The sequence below is a fragment of the Falco biarmicus genome, chromosome 11 (assembly GCF_023638135.1).
Source record: "Falco biarmicus isolate bFalBia1 chromosome 11, bFalBia1.pri, whole genome shotgun sequence".
Lineage (NCBI taxonomy): Eukaryota > Metazoa > Chordata > Aves > Falconiformes > Falconidae > Falco > Falco biarmicus.
The window spans coordinates 7136933-7153040 of NC_079298.1; the positions used below are offsets into that span (position 1 = coordinate 7136933).

The window sequence follows — 16108 nt, forward strand, 5'->3', positions numbered from 1 at the left end:
CAAAATCTATCCAGATGGATGTCCTTAAAAGACTTAAGAAGGTTTGCTATAGACAATGGCTTTCATTCCAGCACATTGCTGTGACTTGGAAGAATAAAATGAAGATAAATGCAGCTGTTTGCTGCTTACATTAATGCAGCACTAGTGCCCTGAGTAACAAAGGTAGGACAGAGTACACAAGGAAAAAAACCCAACAAAACAGCACAAATAACTATTAAGTTGCATATGCTTTTTGTGTATTTATAAACTGTGCTAGGCTTTAGATTTATTATTATATAGCTTTAACAGTATACAAATCAGTACTCCTGCATATAAATCAAAACCACATTTTTAGCTTTGATATTAAGGAAAAAAAAAAAAAGGGAAAAAAAGGTACTTGCCACTGCTGCTCTTGTCATTACACTTCTATTAGCTTTGCAAACAGACCTGATGCCTTGTGAGGATCAGATCAAAACTAAATTATTCCACGTGTGCTGTTGATGTAATATTTTCTTTATATTTCTTTTAAGGAGGAAAAAAAAGATTAAGACTCCTGACCTGAACAAAAAGTCAATCCATCTAATGCACAAAAGCAGGACATCCCAGACATAGAAATTTTTTTTCCTTCAGACCTTAAAGGCTAAAAGAGTGGTGCTGTCTATGTCTGTTCTCCATTCTGTTTCTCATGCTTGGCTCATTCATCTACAGCTCTCCAGAGTACGAAATGAGCCAGGAGAACAGGTGGATTTTACCACGTGTCACCAAATCAAGATGGCAGAAGGATACAAGGAAAATGCAAAAGTCTTTCACCTAGAATGTTTTGTTCCAAGCAACCTGTTGTTTATATGCAAAAGCATAATGTACAAGACAATTTCTTCTTGGACCCAGCCTCAGGAGGAGTCTAAAAAGGCCAAAGCCAAATATGCATAACCAGCAAAGTTAATGTATTACCTAGATAGCATGGAGTATGCTCCTGTACCTTGCATATTTTATGATTATTTTTGTTGATATAGGAATATAATATGCACTACTGCCAGTGTCTTTCCTGATGTGAAAAAAAGTCCTAAAACAATCACCAATATGAGGCAGCCAAGGAAGCAATGGGACTCCTGAGATGGAAAGTGACACTTTTTCTGTCAATTTCAGACACACACCTATTAGATGCAGGTTTATGTTACACACCAGTACTACATGGACTTGGGAAGACAGATCACATTCTTAGTAGGACAGTATAAACACTTTGTTACCTTCAGTTTCCTTAGGATGCCTGCATCACTCAAGTGAAAAACACAATGTATACAAACCATACCAAACACGAATCTGTAATACTCTTAATATCACATCAATTTATATATGCTAGATATATTCATTGAAAAATACACTCAGATGCAACCTTCCTACATAAATTCTAAGTCTACAGGGATTTCATTTTATACTCCCCCTTTTCCAAAGCCCCATTATTTCCTTTAGCTTTTTGGGATCTACTATACCAGTGTGCCAGAAAGAAAATTACTAACTACTGAAGTCAGAGAAACAAGTGAAAAATGCGTATCAGTAGAAAACATCATTTAATGTGCTAGTCCACATGAACTAAACCCAGCTGAAAAGTTCTGAAAAGGCACACTAAAAAAAACCAACCTGTGAGAGTGGTTAAGTAAACAGTTCCCTTACTGGATTTGCTATAACTGACTAAAACCTTTCTTCCCCTTTCCACATTAAAGGAGAGCCCTAAAACCACATTTTGCATATTTTATTAGTTCAAACCTTTTCTAACATGGTTCCCAGGGCAGAAAAAGTCTAACATACTTTAAAAAATGAATCTAACATTGTTCTAAAATAACAGTACTATAACCTGGTGGAGTGTGAACAACAGTACTATCAATAAATGTCTACTCGTATTCCCAGACCCAGAATGGAATTCTAAACAATTTTTAGCCTCTCAGATTCAAAATTTATTGAATGTGAACTTGCACACTAGCTTTAGTAATCAATGTTACCCATCTCATGCCTCTGACTGCTTTCATCAGAGAGAATAAATGCACATTTGGAGAAAGAAAAACATTTTTGTGACTGTTTTAAAAATCGTAGTTGAAAGTTTCTTGAAAGGTCAGAAAGCTAGGAGTTATCTTGCTAGAAACAGATTAGCAGGCAGAGTGTAGGCAAGGTGGTCAGGGTGTATGGGAAGTGTAATCTATCAGATTGATAGCACCACTATGCATATGGTACAATTATATCTTATCTTTCCAGCCCTGCAACCAAAACAAACCACACTGAAGTCTTGGATTCAGATTCTGTTGTGTTTAAGTACACACCCCTTAGGGTGGCGACCCAGGACACACCACACATCTTTTACTTCATGTAAGACAAAATCAAAACAAATATAATCAGTATTTTTCCTTTCAGGACTCTCACTGAGACTCTTTGATGTGCTTTCCCTAATCGTTTTCTCTTTTTAATCATCACGCTCAGGGGTTTCTCTGAGCTTATAATGGTCTAGTTTTTATGTAACCTCTTCCATGCGGGCGCCTTCCCAAGCTCCCAACACAGCAACTGTTGTAACAGTACACAGCAACACTACACCAAAGGATACCTTGTCCAAATGAAACCAAAAGGGAAATTTAGATGAGTACATTCTGCTTAGGTTGGAATTTTGGCTCAGGCACAAGAGCTAACACTCCTGGTCTTGCAAAAAGAAGCTCTAATGGAGATACTGAAAATGAAAGTATGTCTTCTACTTCAAAGCTGAAAATCTGGCCACTCCTGTAACATGTTTTTCTGCTCAGGGAAATTTTACTTAACTATACCTATTGATGAAGGGGAAATCCTTGGTCCTACGTGTCAGCTGTGGGTTTGCCATTCACTTGAGACTCCACCAGTATAATTTAGTACCCATGGTATAAAACCAGTTAAATTTCTAATTTCTATATGGCTGCTTGCCAATTTTTCGTTGTCTTAGGGGCAATTATTCACATTTACATTTTATCTTGATTTTCTTTAGCAATATCTCTGTTTACACAAAGAATCCCTCAACAGATTACCACATTATTTTCAGCATTACCCAAGAGGTGCATTGGTATACTAGAGTTGTAAGATTTTCCAGATCCACTATTAATAAAATGCCTAAATTTAAAATAGGCTCTACATAAAACTCACATAACTGGAACACCTATAAAAAGTCCTGTAAACAGCTGTCCTACATCTAAGCTCCCAGTAAATTGATGAGATTCTAGAGTTAATTCCTATTTATCAGCTAAGACTTACTGATACCACTGATACTCATCTCTGTTCTCTGCTATGCTCTGTCAAGACACTGCACATGGAGGAAGCAGGAGCTAAGACAAGAACTGGAAACATTTCTTTCACGTGGGAAGGTGTCCTGCTAAGAAACTGCTTATTGAACCTGACAGGGAGTGTATAAACAACATTAGAGGGAGTGCTCACACATGTACTCCCAATAAAGGGGAGGACAAGGCAGCGAAAGTCAAAGCTATTACAAGACAAATACAAATTAAATACACTGGTTTTAATCTCCAGGATACTAAAATATTTTTGAGAGCTCCCAGTGTTGGTGGGGGGAGGGTTAGGGGGAGCAGTAAACCCTACACAGACTTTTCTTATGGCTTGTATCACCTTTTCCAGGAAAATCATTCTAGAAAAAAGCAACAGAGGATTTTGAAACTAAAGAAAAGCACTTGCTAAAAGATAGCTTGCTCTTTGTAAAACTTCCCATGAGGCCTGAAAAAGCACCCTGAGCATGCAACTTCACCAGACAGCTTTGCATATGAAATGCTGTTTGTTTCAGAAATGGTTGTATACTTTTACTAAGGGGGTTATTCCTGTCATTTGTCCCCTAATTACTGATCTGTGAGAAACAAAAAAAAGGAGTCAGAGCTACCACAAAGATATAAGCATAACTATTAACGTTCATGGGATTTTCAACATCCCCCCACCTTATCCTGAAACTTTAACCCTTGAGTGAATGCTGCCATATACATTTCCTTTGTTTGGTTGTCTGGGGGGCCACCTGGAAAGCACCAGCATCCTAAGAAGAAAACTGCTATTGTTTATTCAGAATTCCCTTAGAACAAAATCTTGCTGTCCATTACCATTTCCCAGAAAGGTATATTGTTCTGTCGGCACCCATCTCAAATTCAAGTGCAGAGACATGTTTACGGTACGTGCAGCAGCTCAGATAGGCTGGGCTGTTGCAATCCTGTTGCAATCCTGTGCAGAAAACAGAACGTTAAGACTGGCATGCTGCTCCCACGCCCTCCCCTTTTCAGGCTTTACATTAACTCAGTGACACCCTGCTAGGCACAAGGTTTATTTACACAACACAAAGTCTTGAGACAAGCCTTTGTTCGACTGCAATGTTGACAAGGCTTATGAAGTGCTACCGACTATAGTAAAGGTGTATTAAGAATCAACCGAGGACCACGTATGAATGAAATGTTTTGCAACTCGCTTGATTGAGTTTCCAGCTGCAGCACAATTCTCTTTTAGCCAGAAGCTGCTGAGACAAACGAGCAAAGCTCCTGGCTTTCACAGAGACCAGTGAATTGCACTAACACGGTGGTTCCACAAGGACTTTAATCTGGGATATACGGGTGACACCCTGAAAAGAAGCAAATGCTTCTCTTCCCAGCCATTCAGGTTTTTCGCTGGGATAGATTTGAACGGGATGTATTTCCCAACGCACTTCACCTCATGGCTGTGTCAGCGCAAGGGAGGGGACAGCGTGGGAGCAGGAAGAGGGCAGGACTGCCTCTTTTGTCAGCAGTGCCGGCCGAAAGCACTTGCGGAACTAAGGACATTGTGAATTGCGCTGATTTACATCTGCTACAAAGCGCTCCTTAGTTTTCCTTAAAAATGACTGCTACATGTATAGCATTTTAAAACTTAACGTACAAGTCAAAACAGGCAAGAAAGCTTAGGTGCAAATTTATTGGGTGGAAGTGTCCAAGGGGGGCTGTAAGCTTCACCTCCCCAGGACTGACAATACCCACTCCTGTGAGGAGGGCGTGGCTGTTGCACCCACCCGCTTCCCCAAGGGCTGTAAAACGTAGAAGAGTTCCTGTGTTTCACATGATCATCTTCTTGTCAAAGTTTTGGACTAAGTATCAAGGCTTTTTCTTTAAAAAAATCTACCTGTGTGAAACTGGAGAGGTGCTGATCACTGTGCCTCAGGTTCCCCCCTTCTGGGAAGCTAAACATGTAATACTTCCTCCTACACAGCATTTTTTACATTAACAACTCCAAATCATTGTCAGAGCCTCTCACAGCAGAGACTCTAAAGGTAAAGAAAAAACCAAACCACAAAACCCCTCTAAAAAAGCAGACACACAGCAACTGCAAGCTATTTGGTCAAAATGTCAGAGGGTGAAAATGGCATAAATCTAAGTGCCTGTATATGTTCTACACAGTCCTCAGTCAGACTCAAAATGCATTACAAAGCTGATTAACCAATAAAAACATCAATCATTGATATCCTAAAAGCAGATGAGGCCAGTAACAAATATTTTATACCAATAAATTAATCCCAGATCTTCCAGATGAAATTCCATTCTTTTTTTGTATCTTTTTTTCATAATGCATCTTTAAATAAAAATAGTTCATAACACTGGTAAAGCATTTAGTCCCCATAGATCTGCATGCTTCACTAGAACTTCAGTCTCATTATACCCATTTTACAGGCAAGGAAACCAAGCCACAGAGATGCAAAAAGTGATTAAGGGTCATTCAGCAGGGAGGCAAAACCAGGGAAGACTACAGATCTATCCCATTTGAGTTTATTCTGTTCTCCTGGTTTTCTCTGCTAGTATAGAGAAAATAAGTTTACTTCTCATTAAACTCTCAAGGTTATGTCAAAGAGATGAACAAATTTTTGTTCCACTTTGTAAATTCTCATGGTTGTCCTGAAGGGATATATAAGCCCACCACTACTGCTACAGGGTTAGGCAAATATTTTGCAGACCAATAACAGATGTAAAATATACCACTGTTCTTATTAATATTTACATAATAATCTAGGGCTGAAATTGGCTATCATTGAATTGACCTCAGATCTTTGACATAAATGCCTATTTGAAGCACCTGGCAATAGGCTGTAAGCATCCACACCCAGAACTGCTTTGTCTGGGCTTGCAGTTTTGCCAGCCACACAGCTTCTCCTATACTGACTGTAAGGAATGCAGTAACTGGAAAACATCAGCACAAAACATGCTTATATAGAATAAGGCTACGTTGCTCTTACAACACACGTGCATAACCTCTCTCACATGACTTACCTGAATCCATGGCCCGCTCTTAGCTGAACAGAAGCCTCTGCAGATATGAGCACACCGCAGCTGGTACCCAGATCTCTAAATACCATACAGCCATTTTTGCCTAGTTGTGCTTACTAGAAAAAACAAACAACAAAAAAGTAAAATTTAAAAAAAATCTGAATTTCAATTAGCAGCCATCACAGCCCTTAGGCCTTTGCTTTATTATTGTCCTTTTATCCTAAAAATTTTCCTTGATCTCATGAACTTGTTTCTAATATATTCAAATGTTATGGCTTTTTATAAGTTTCATATGTTCTTAACAGACTGTGTAAACAGTCCTGTGAGCTGACCAATGCGCCTGCCAAATGCACTGCTGGCTGCTCACGCAGTACTGCTTTCAGCACACATGTGAACAGTGGTCCTGAACCCATTATAAAAAGAAAAAACCCAAGATCTCAGGTAAGGATCGATACTGATTCTGGACTAAATTTTTCATCTCCGTTTCCTTCTGAAACAAGGGAACATATAGACACTGCAGTGTTGGCAACTGGATACAATTTTTACCAAAGAAGAGAGGAAAGAACATCAATTTTGAAAGTTTTGAGTATCCTGGTTGTTCTCCTACAGAAGTCCTAAGGGGCTGCTGTGGACAAGTCTGGGATATTCCCATCCTGTGAAGGGACAGGGCTGCCCAGACCAGTGGGGAGCAGCTACGCAGTCGCTGTGTGATACATCAGCTGTGATCAGAGATCAGGTTGTTTATTATTAATCAGACAAGACTGAGGAAGAGTAGCAGTTTAGTAGCATCTTCTTGAAAACTGAAGTCTTCAACTCGTGCTTTCAGGTACTATCCTACCCAGGCCATGCCCTTTCCTCCCTACAAGGCCTTCCTTGGCTATTTGGCAACCCTAACTGCTCCCACACCATGACTCCAACACAAATGACTGTCATCCAGAGTAAATGTTTCCATTTGAATTACATGAACAGGCACTCTGTAAACTTCCCCACAGGCTCCGCCACTATAATCCCTGGGAAGGAACAAACTGCAAGACTTTCACTATTCCATCCTTTCTCTGTTTATTGCTGCTACTGTCAGAAACATGAATTCAGACAGGTGTCCTTACATCTGTCAGCCACTGGTGACATTCAGTAACAGAAATTCACTATGTCCATGCCTGAACCCACAGCACAGAGAAGGAAAGCTTGACTGCTCACTGGAAATCCCTCAGCTCTATGGTGCTTTACACTAGGCTTTTTTGGTCTCACGCAGTCCTGCTTCCTTTCCTTCTCCTGTTGCAAGCACCGCTTTATCCCAGGTTGCCAGGAGCCTACTGTTCCAACAGCTGCTAAGACAGAGTGAGGTGTCAATTTTGACAGGATGCCAAATTTTTTATTAATCAAAAATCCAAGCATTTTGTATTCATTCAGAGACCCTAATCAAAACTGAGCCATTTTACTAAGGGCTCTGAATGGTTAAATCCAGTTATTCTGAGGCTTTCAGTCACAATTGGCAACTATGTATCAATGCAGTTTGTTGCCACTATTTACTTTGTGTTTATTGAAACAATAAAAGGCCAGAAAAACTAACTTCAGTTCTCCAAAGTGAAACTCCACCTCAGTAACATACAAGCAAATGCACACTTGCAGTGGAATCTTTGTCCCCAAACACATTAAATATCTTTTCAAAGGTGTTCACTTGCCTTCCCACCACTCAGCATTAGTATGCTTCTATTTGTATGGTAAATTTTTTCATGCGACCAGTTCGCAATGCTGAGCACAGCCGTCTGCTTCCCATATGCAACACATCCTCCAGCGCCTCCTCTACTGCTTACCTTCACTCTTTGGGCTCCCACTGTGGATCAACTGCTATTCTGCCAGCCTCCTTTGTGCACAGAGGATTTTTCCGACAGTAAGCTCCACAGGATGGGAACTTTGCCCAATACACTATCTCTCAGAGCACCGGCTATGCTATGGCATAGAAATAATGAACACAGAGACATTAATGGTGTGACATTTAGATCTGTAACATCCTAAAAACCATGCGGAGCAAGGCCCCAGGGCTCCTTTAAGATTCATCTCTAAACAACGTAGTTAATTTCTATTTGGTCAGTTTTTTGATCAAAAATTATAATATACATACAGCTGTTTGAATAAAAAAAGATATAGTTCATTAGTTATTTGAAAATACAGTTCTGAGCACTTGCAGTGACCACTGAGATCCTCTATAAAGCTAGCTGGGAATGGGACAAATAATAGTCAGAAACCTAGTATAACTATTGGGTAAAGAGATCATCCTATCCACTTTAGAAGACAACCATATCAAATCTTTCATTCGTGTGTTGCTGTACATAAACGTCCAGGGTTTGAATTGCTCAGGCAGCATTCTTAAGAAAACAGAAAATATTTTTAGTGGTTCCTCCCTTACTTCTGCAGTCTTCCACTGTGTTTATTGTGCGGCTGTCCTGCCCCAGAGGTAACCCAACAGGTCTTGCAAAGTCTCCCAGCTTTGCCCCACCTCCATCGTTCACAATCTTCTCTCTCTAACCTACTCATTTTCCTTCATTCCACAAACTATTAGTTTCAAAGAAATTCAGAGATTAATTAAAATGATTGGTGGGATGAGTAGGTGAGGGGGACAGGCCAAAGGGCTTGACAAGAAGAAAGATGAAAAGGACTAAATGCGTATAGCTTGGTTATGCGATGACTAATTGAGGGTGGAGGAGATGGACATGATATTCATTTACAAGTGCCTATAGCTCTGAAGAGCATTTTTCATGTGCAAACCGAAGACTAGCTCAAGAGTAGCTTTCGGTCTTGTTGTACAGATCTGGTTCCAGGGTCCTTTGCTTCAAGCTGTGAGTCTCACTCTTCCCCCAGCCTGTGCATTACCAACCCCCTCCCTTGTATCCTCATTTTTTTTATTTATTTTAAATTTCAGCTCAGCTTTCAGCCAGATTTAGCTCCTGTGTCTCTACCTAGCCACGTGAGCTCTACTGGGAGCAAAGAGCAAAAGGAGAGGCCATGGAAGCTGGGGGTGGATGAGGTGGCACCTCTTTACCACACCTTGGCTGCTTCGCTGCAGACTTAGGTGGACTTGAGCCGGCTATGAAAACACACCTTGAGGAACCAGGGAAGAACTGTGAGCAGAAGCACCTGTGAATTATTTTACTTCCACTTAGCCTAAAGAAACTCTGTTCCTTGTGCCCTCTCACTCCCAGCTTCTTTTACTATGCTCTGATGTAGTAAATAGAAGAAAAACACTTGCTCCTTCTGACTCTTCAAACTCTTGTCTCCCTCAGTTGGGGAAACCTGCTCTATACTAATTCCTTAAGCAATTGGGGAAACCTGTTCTGTACTAATTCCTTCAGCAAGTGAAAAGCAGTACAACAACATCCACTAATTCCCACTCTTAGTCATTTTTATGCAGAGGTGAGGCAGGATATCACATTTGAAAGCATGAAGTAAAACCAAAAAAAAGAAAGAAAGAAAAAATCTATATAATAAAAATAATTGTCTATATAATAAAAAGATTGTGGTAACATCTCTGATGAGGGGAAAAAGCAAGATAATGCAATATATCTAAGTTTAAAGAAAAATAAAAACTACATGGAAACAAGCATTTTCTTTCTGCAAGTAATGTTTCCAATATAAAAGAGCAGAAACTGTCGGGGGTTTTTTTTGGTTTTGTTTTTTTTTTTTGTCAAATGGTCCAAAAATAAGCCAAAAGCATTTGTGATAAAGGAGTGAAACAAAATAACAAACCCATTTAATCCTGGACACCAAATATAATTTAGATGGATGTGGTATGTATCAGAAATTTTAATTTGTCCCTGAAAAGCCATTTAATTATTCAGATTATCTGATTGCCTCAGTGAGTCTTGTATTGATTGATTAGAGAACTTTATAAATCAAAATCTGCATTACTGCTGCTCAACACATCTGCCCCTCACAGCAAGAGAGATATATAGTTCATTTCCAATCCCTACCCACAAGTCAGTTTATTGAGACATGTAAATGGCTATGGTTTATAAATGGGTTGGTAAGTGTTCTTTCATACTACTAAAGGAATATTTACTTAAGGATGTCAGGAAAGGGGTAAAAAAAAAAATAGCCCTAAAGTAATAGCTGCTTAATAAATCAGGGCATAGTCACCAAAATTCCCAGCTTCTTGGCTAACGGCCACGAAGGATCACCGTCTCTCTATTCATGGGCCCCACTTCTGATCTGCAGCACTCAGTGAGTCTCAGGTGGTGATCTTGGGGCACTCGGCTGAAATCTAAGCTGAGACCTCTGCAAGCGCCTGCTCACCAGTCAGTCCCGAATTAGGCAGAAAATCCCCTGGGAGCAGCAAAGAGCATTTGTCTTTGATTTCAGAGCTCTCCTACTATGCACAACCTTTATGACCAGCTTGACTGTGTACTGCTAGCCTCGACCAAATAACCTCTAAGTGAGTGGCAATTACCATAATGAGTGGACTGACGGGTGGGTGTCCCCCATAGCTACAGGCCTCAGTAGCAACATGTCTCCAGCAAACTGGAATGTCTAGTCCTGAATCTGTAAGAGGAAGGAAGTAGAAAACTAAAATGAGTGGAGGATTAAAATAAATAAAAAAAATTAAATTACTTTAAATGAATCCCTCCAGCCCGATCAAACACTCACTGAAGCTAATGAAAAACTTTCATTGATATAGTGGGGCTGAACTGGACAGACTATAAAGGCACAGTTTTTCAGGTTATACAAATACATATTAAATAGAGTGGTTAAAGCTATACTGGCTATGTTCCTTGTAGTCTTAACTTGGCTTTCTAGGACTAAAGAAACACACAAAAAAAACCCCAAAAAGATAAAACAAAGAAACAAAACTCTAACAAATAAAATATGTCAGCAATTAATGAGAACAAACTTAATTAGTATTATTTGTCTATACAGAAAACTGACTAAAACAAATTATTTGCATGGTTTCCTACATAACAGGATCTGAAAAGAAAAAACATACATTTTTTTAGCTTAACTTAAAAATAATTCTTATTTCACAATAAAAACTTCCACACAGCAAACTACTTAAAATTCACGTCTTACATTTCTCCAGAATTTCTTCCTTGCATAGACAAGCCTTTTACAAACATCAAAACTGCACGCTGACACAACAGAGACAGATCATTTATGGACTATCTCTGGGGATTGTTAAGGCAGCAAGGACCACCACATCAGGTCTGACTAGATACCCTATCTCTAACAGGAGCTAAGAGCGGATACCTGGAGAGGCACACAAAACCAGGGCACGCACACAGCCATTTTGCCTCGGGATGCTCTCCCAGGCACAAGCCATTAGTACCTTTGGGATTTCCAGAGTCAAAGATGCACTGCCTTCATCTAATCACTTTAAAATTCCTCAGTCCACACAGTGCTCTTGCCAAGGAGTTCCACAGCTTAACTACAATTCTGTGAAGACATTTCTCTGGTTTACTCTGAACCTGCCAGTTCCATTTGATGCCCCTTGGCTCTTCTGCCAGAAGAGTCAGTTGCTGGCCTCTATTTATCTTACATGTAAAGATTAAAAAGGAGTTAAACAACTTCTAGCATTCACTGCATTAATGAATTTCAAAGATTTTCTTATGCATATGCAATAACTTACTGCTGTTTGACTAAACTATTTGCAGCTGAAGCTACAGTGGCAGCCGAGTAGTTCGAGTTACCTGCAACACAGACAGGCACTGCCAACGTCAAGGCTGCGTGTATGCCAACAGCACACAGCAAGCCCCCACTTTCCCAGGCAAAACTTTGTATTTCATGTCATGGAGTTCACACAAACTTAGAAAGAAGTGTATATATTATTTGCATAATTCCAGTTAGCATACAAAGCAGCACTAGTGCCCACCATGTGGTCGAATGAAGTCAGGTGGGCACACCAGAAAACAGAGAAGAAAAGCAAAATTATCAACAACTACAAACAGGGGAGCCAGACCTTCACTTTTCTTTCACAGCTGCTTGCATTTCTGTTTGCTTCATTGTTGCTTCCTATACTGTAACTGATAATTATGTCATTATGTCTAGGAAAAAATAGCACTGCAGAATTTGAAAGTGCATTTTGAAACCTAGACATAAGTTTGTCAGCTTCACATATCAAAGTGATTGAACCAGGTAGACCAAGTTCTTCACTGACATAAAAAGCTGGACCATCCTACAACAGCAGGTAACAGCTTCGCGTTGCAGGCATATAGAGGGATACAGCAGTCCACCTTCAGTCCTTGTCCTACCCCGTATTGTCACTGCCTGGCCTTGAATAGCTGCTGCACTTTATTCTAGAGGTAGCTGCCTGTCAGCATCAATATGCACACCTCCCAGAGAAGGGGTTGTGCGGGCTCGGTGAGGAGGGGGAAGGTAAAAATAATGACCCCCAGCAGTAGGGCACAGCTTTTCACTAGGGCTGTGCCGTGCTGATGCACGCCACGCTCAGCACGACATTACAGCAAACCACAGGTCACCCATCTGTTGCTCCGAGGTGAACATGCCAGCACAGACTTTTCTCCTCGAACAGGATCCTTCAACTCCAGCTTTTATTTTCCCTCCCCACTAACCCGTACTTCCACAGTAATACTAGGGCACTCTTTCTAAAATTAGGCCGCCGCTGTCCCCTCCCCTTGGAGGACGAGTTTAGAGAAGCCCATCTGGAACCAGACTTTTTCCTGTCAGGGTTCATTTCCCCGGCTCTGTTCTCCTGGAATGTTTTTGAGACCGAGAATTGCCATCTCCGAGCTAATGGCACAGCCATGCCCCCGCGGACACCCCCACCGCGGCCGGGCGGTACCGGACGAGACACCTATCACCCAACCCCAGCTGTCCCGTTGGGAAGGGGGGGGAGGGGCACAGGGCCGTCCTCTGCCCCACAGCAGCGCGGCTCAGCGTCCTCCGCCCGGCCAGCGGCGTTGGCGGAGCTCTAGGAGCCCGGGCCGCCCTTCCCGGCCGGCGGGGCTCCCCTGAGAGCCGCCGGCCGCGTCTAGAAGGCAGGCGAGGGCGAAGCCTCAGCCGCCGCCAGCCCCAGGCACGCCTGGCCGGCGGGGCGGGGAAGCGCTGGGCCCCCTCAGCGGGGAGCACCGCGGGCGCGTAGGCGGGGGCCGCCCCGCGGCGGTTGGTGCCCGCCCCGGCCCCGCCGCGGCCAGAGCACCACCCCCAGCCCTGCCTGGAAGCCGCACGGGCGGCGGGACGGCGGCGAGGAGGGGAAATCACGTGAGGCCTCCCCCGAAGCGCCACCTGAAGGGCCGTACCACCGGCGGCGGGAGGGGGGGGGGCGGAGCTGGTGGGGAACACACACAAGCAAACCAACAGGCCGAAACCTGCCGGCTCCAGTCCGCCGCAGGGAACGGCCGACAAACAAATAAACAAACGGCGGCGAAAACAGGCAGGGAGCGGCAGCGGCGGGCGGGGGCCGAGCGGCGGGCGGCCCCTCCGGCGGGCGGTTGGTACGTGGCCGTTAAGGAGGCGCCGACAGTGGCCAACCCCGCTCGCGCTCTGGACGCGGTAACCAGATATTCAAAAACAAGACGTCAGCCCACAATGCCCCGAGCCGCCGCCAGCATTACCTCATCCCACAAGGCCCCGCGCCGGCGCTAAGAAGCTTCTAGGGGCGGGGTGGCCATGGCGACCGGCTGATATGCACCGGGCCGGGCCAGCGGCCCGCCTCCCCCGGGAGAGGCGGCGGCAGCCAATGGGGAGCCCGCGGGGTGACATCATGGGCTATTTTTAGCGGGCTCCCGGTCGCTGATAAGTGAAGGGCTCCACGCCGGGAGCGGGCTCAGAGCGCGGGGCGGGCGGGCAGGCAGGCGGCAGCGCGACTTCGGCCGCCGGGGGGAGGCGAGCGGAGCAGGCACTGCACGGCCAGCACAGCAGCGGAGCCGGGCAGGGCGCGCAGGAAGGCGGGGAAAAAAGTACTCGCGGCAACTTGTGCCGGCGGAGCAGCGCGGCGGCCCCGCGGCGGCGGCAGCAGCAGCAGGAGGGCGGCGAGGCGCCCCACCGCAGCCCCGCGGGCCAGGCCAGGCGGGCTCTCAGCGCGGCGGCGCCAGGCACGGCGGGCCCGGCCCGCGCCGGGAGGACCCTCCTTGCCCCGGCGCAGTAAGGCTCTGCCTCCTCCTTCCCCTCCCCGCGCGGCCGGGAGGCTTGAGGCGGCCGAGCGCAGCGGGGCGCAAGCGGCGGCCGGGCAGCTTCTCCGCGCTGCCGCAGCTCCCGGCGCCACTCCGCGGACTCTGTTCTATGAGTGCAAAGATGGAGCCTACTTTCTACGAGGATGCTCTGAACGCCAGCTTCGTGCCGCCGGAGAGCGGCGGGTATGGATATAATAACGCCAAAGTGCTGAAGCAGAACATGACGCTGAACCTGTCCGACCCATCCAGCAACCTGAAGCCGCACCTGAGGAACAAGAACGCCGACATCCTCACCTCCCCCGACGTGGGGCTCCTGAAACTGGCCTCGCCTGAACTGGAGCGGCTCATCATCCAGTCCAGCAACGGGTTAATCACCACCACGCCAACCCCGACGCAGTTCCTCTGCCCCAAAAACGTTACCGACGAGCAAGAGGGGTTCGCGGAAGGCTTTGTGAGAGCCTTGGCGGAACTGCACAACCAGAACACCATGCCCAGCGTGACCTCCGCCGCTCAACCTGTGAACAGCGGCATGGCACCTGTGTCCTCCATGGCCGGCAACAGTAGCTTCAATACAAATTTGCACAGTGAGCCCCCGGTGTACGCTAATCTCAGCAACTTCAACCCCAACGCGCTCAACTCCGCACCTAACTACAACACAAACAACATGGGCTACGCACCTCAGCATCACATAAACCCCCAGATGCCGGTGCAGCATCCCAGGCTTCAGGCTTTGAAAGAAGAGCCTCAGACTGTACCTGAAATGCCAGGGGAAACTCCTCCCCTGTCCCCTATTGATATGGAGTCGCAGGAGAGAATCAAAGCCGAGAGAAAACGCATGAGAAACAGAATCGCAGCATCCAAATGCCGGAAAAGGAAGTTGGAAAGGATTGCCAGGTTGGAAGAAAAAGTGAAAACTTTGAAAGCCCAGAACTCAGAGCTGGCATCCACTGCCAACATGCTCAGAGAACAGGTTGCACAGCTTAAGCAGAAGGTCATGAACCATGTCAACAGCGGGTGCCAGCTAATGCTAACACAACAGTTGCAAACGTTTTGAAGAGACTGTCTTAAACGAGAACTGTGATATCGTGGTATAACTAAAACAGAAAACCAAAAGTGGTAGATGCATAAAGCTAATGGGAAAAGCTGAAAGGCTGAGTCCTGCCTGTGCTCTGCAAAGCGCATGTGTGGAAAGACTGGCAAGCCTTCAGCTTGAGTTAGTGAAGCGGCCGGCACCACTCCGAGAAGTGCTGTTCCTGCTCAGATCAGATGTCAGATCTTCGTTTAACATTGACCAAGACCTGCATGGACCTAACATTCGATGATCATTCAGTATTAAAGGTTAAACTGCAATAGAAACTGTAGATTGCTTTATGTAGTATTCCTTAAGAAAAAAAAAAGTGGGAGGGAGGTTTGTGGGAGGCTGATAAACAAAAAAGAACTATTCTGCCTGCCTTCAAGTAAATTGTGTATGTACATATCTTTTTTATTTTATTTTATGAAAGTTGATTAATGTCAATAAACTACTTCATGACTTTGTAAGTTATTTTTATGTTGTTTATTTGGGCACTGCCCAGTATTGTTTGTAAATAAGAGGCTTTTTTTTAGCACTCTGAGTTTACCATTTGTAATAAAGTATAATTTTTTAATGTTTCTGTTTCTGGAAAAATTCTAGATGGTTCTATTATATTTAAGAAAAATAAAATCATTAAAATGCATTTCCCCCTC

At 44.2% G+C, this 16108-nt stretch overlaps 2 protein-coding genes across 11 annotated transcripts in view; one reads left to right on the forward strand and one right to left on the reverse strand.

Moving 5' to 3' along the window:
* The window catches only part of FGGY (FGGY carbohydrate kinase domain containing), a 325624-nt gene that overhangs the window by 284069 nt on the left and 25447 nt on the right, over positions 1–16108 (reverse strand). For 2 of the 10 annotated variants that reach the window (XM_056356584.1, XM_056356576.1), the window contains exons 2-3: positions 10708–10799; positions 6267–6379 (exon numbers count right to left, since the gene is read on the reverse strand). The gene's annotated coding sequence lies outside the window, so the exon portion shown is untranslated. Of the gene's footprint in view, positions 1–6266; positions 6380–8077; positions 8214–10707; positions 10800–11580; positions 13348–13825; positions 13848–16108 lie in introns of those variants that run through there. The other 8 variants (XM_056356585.1, XM_056356586.1, XM_056356579.1 and 5 more) reach the window with 7 other exon arrangements.
* On the forward strand, positions 13869–16098 carry JUN (Jun proto-oncogene, AP-1 transcription factor subunit). The gene has a single exon (XM_056356602.1). The coding sequence runs from the start codon at positions 14493–14495 to the stop codon at positions 15435–15437; it is 945 nt and encodes a 314-aa protein (XP_056212577.1). The 5' UTR covers positions 13869–14492; the 3' UTR covers positions 15438–16098.

Bases quoted from the DNA above. Each gene is read 5' to 3' on its own strand.
- JUN (XM_056356602.1), top strand. From the start codon at position 14,493: ATGAGTGCAAAGATGGAGCCTACTTTCTACGAGGATGCTCTGAACGCC.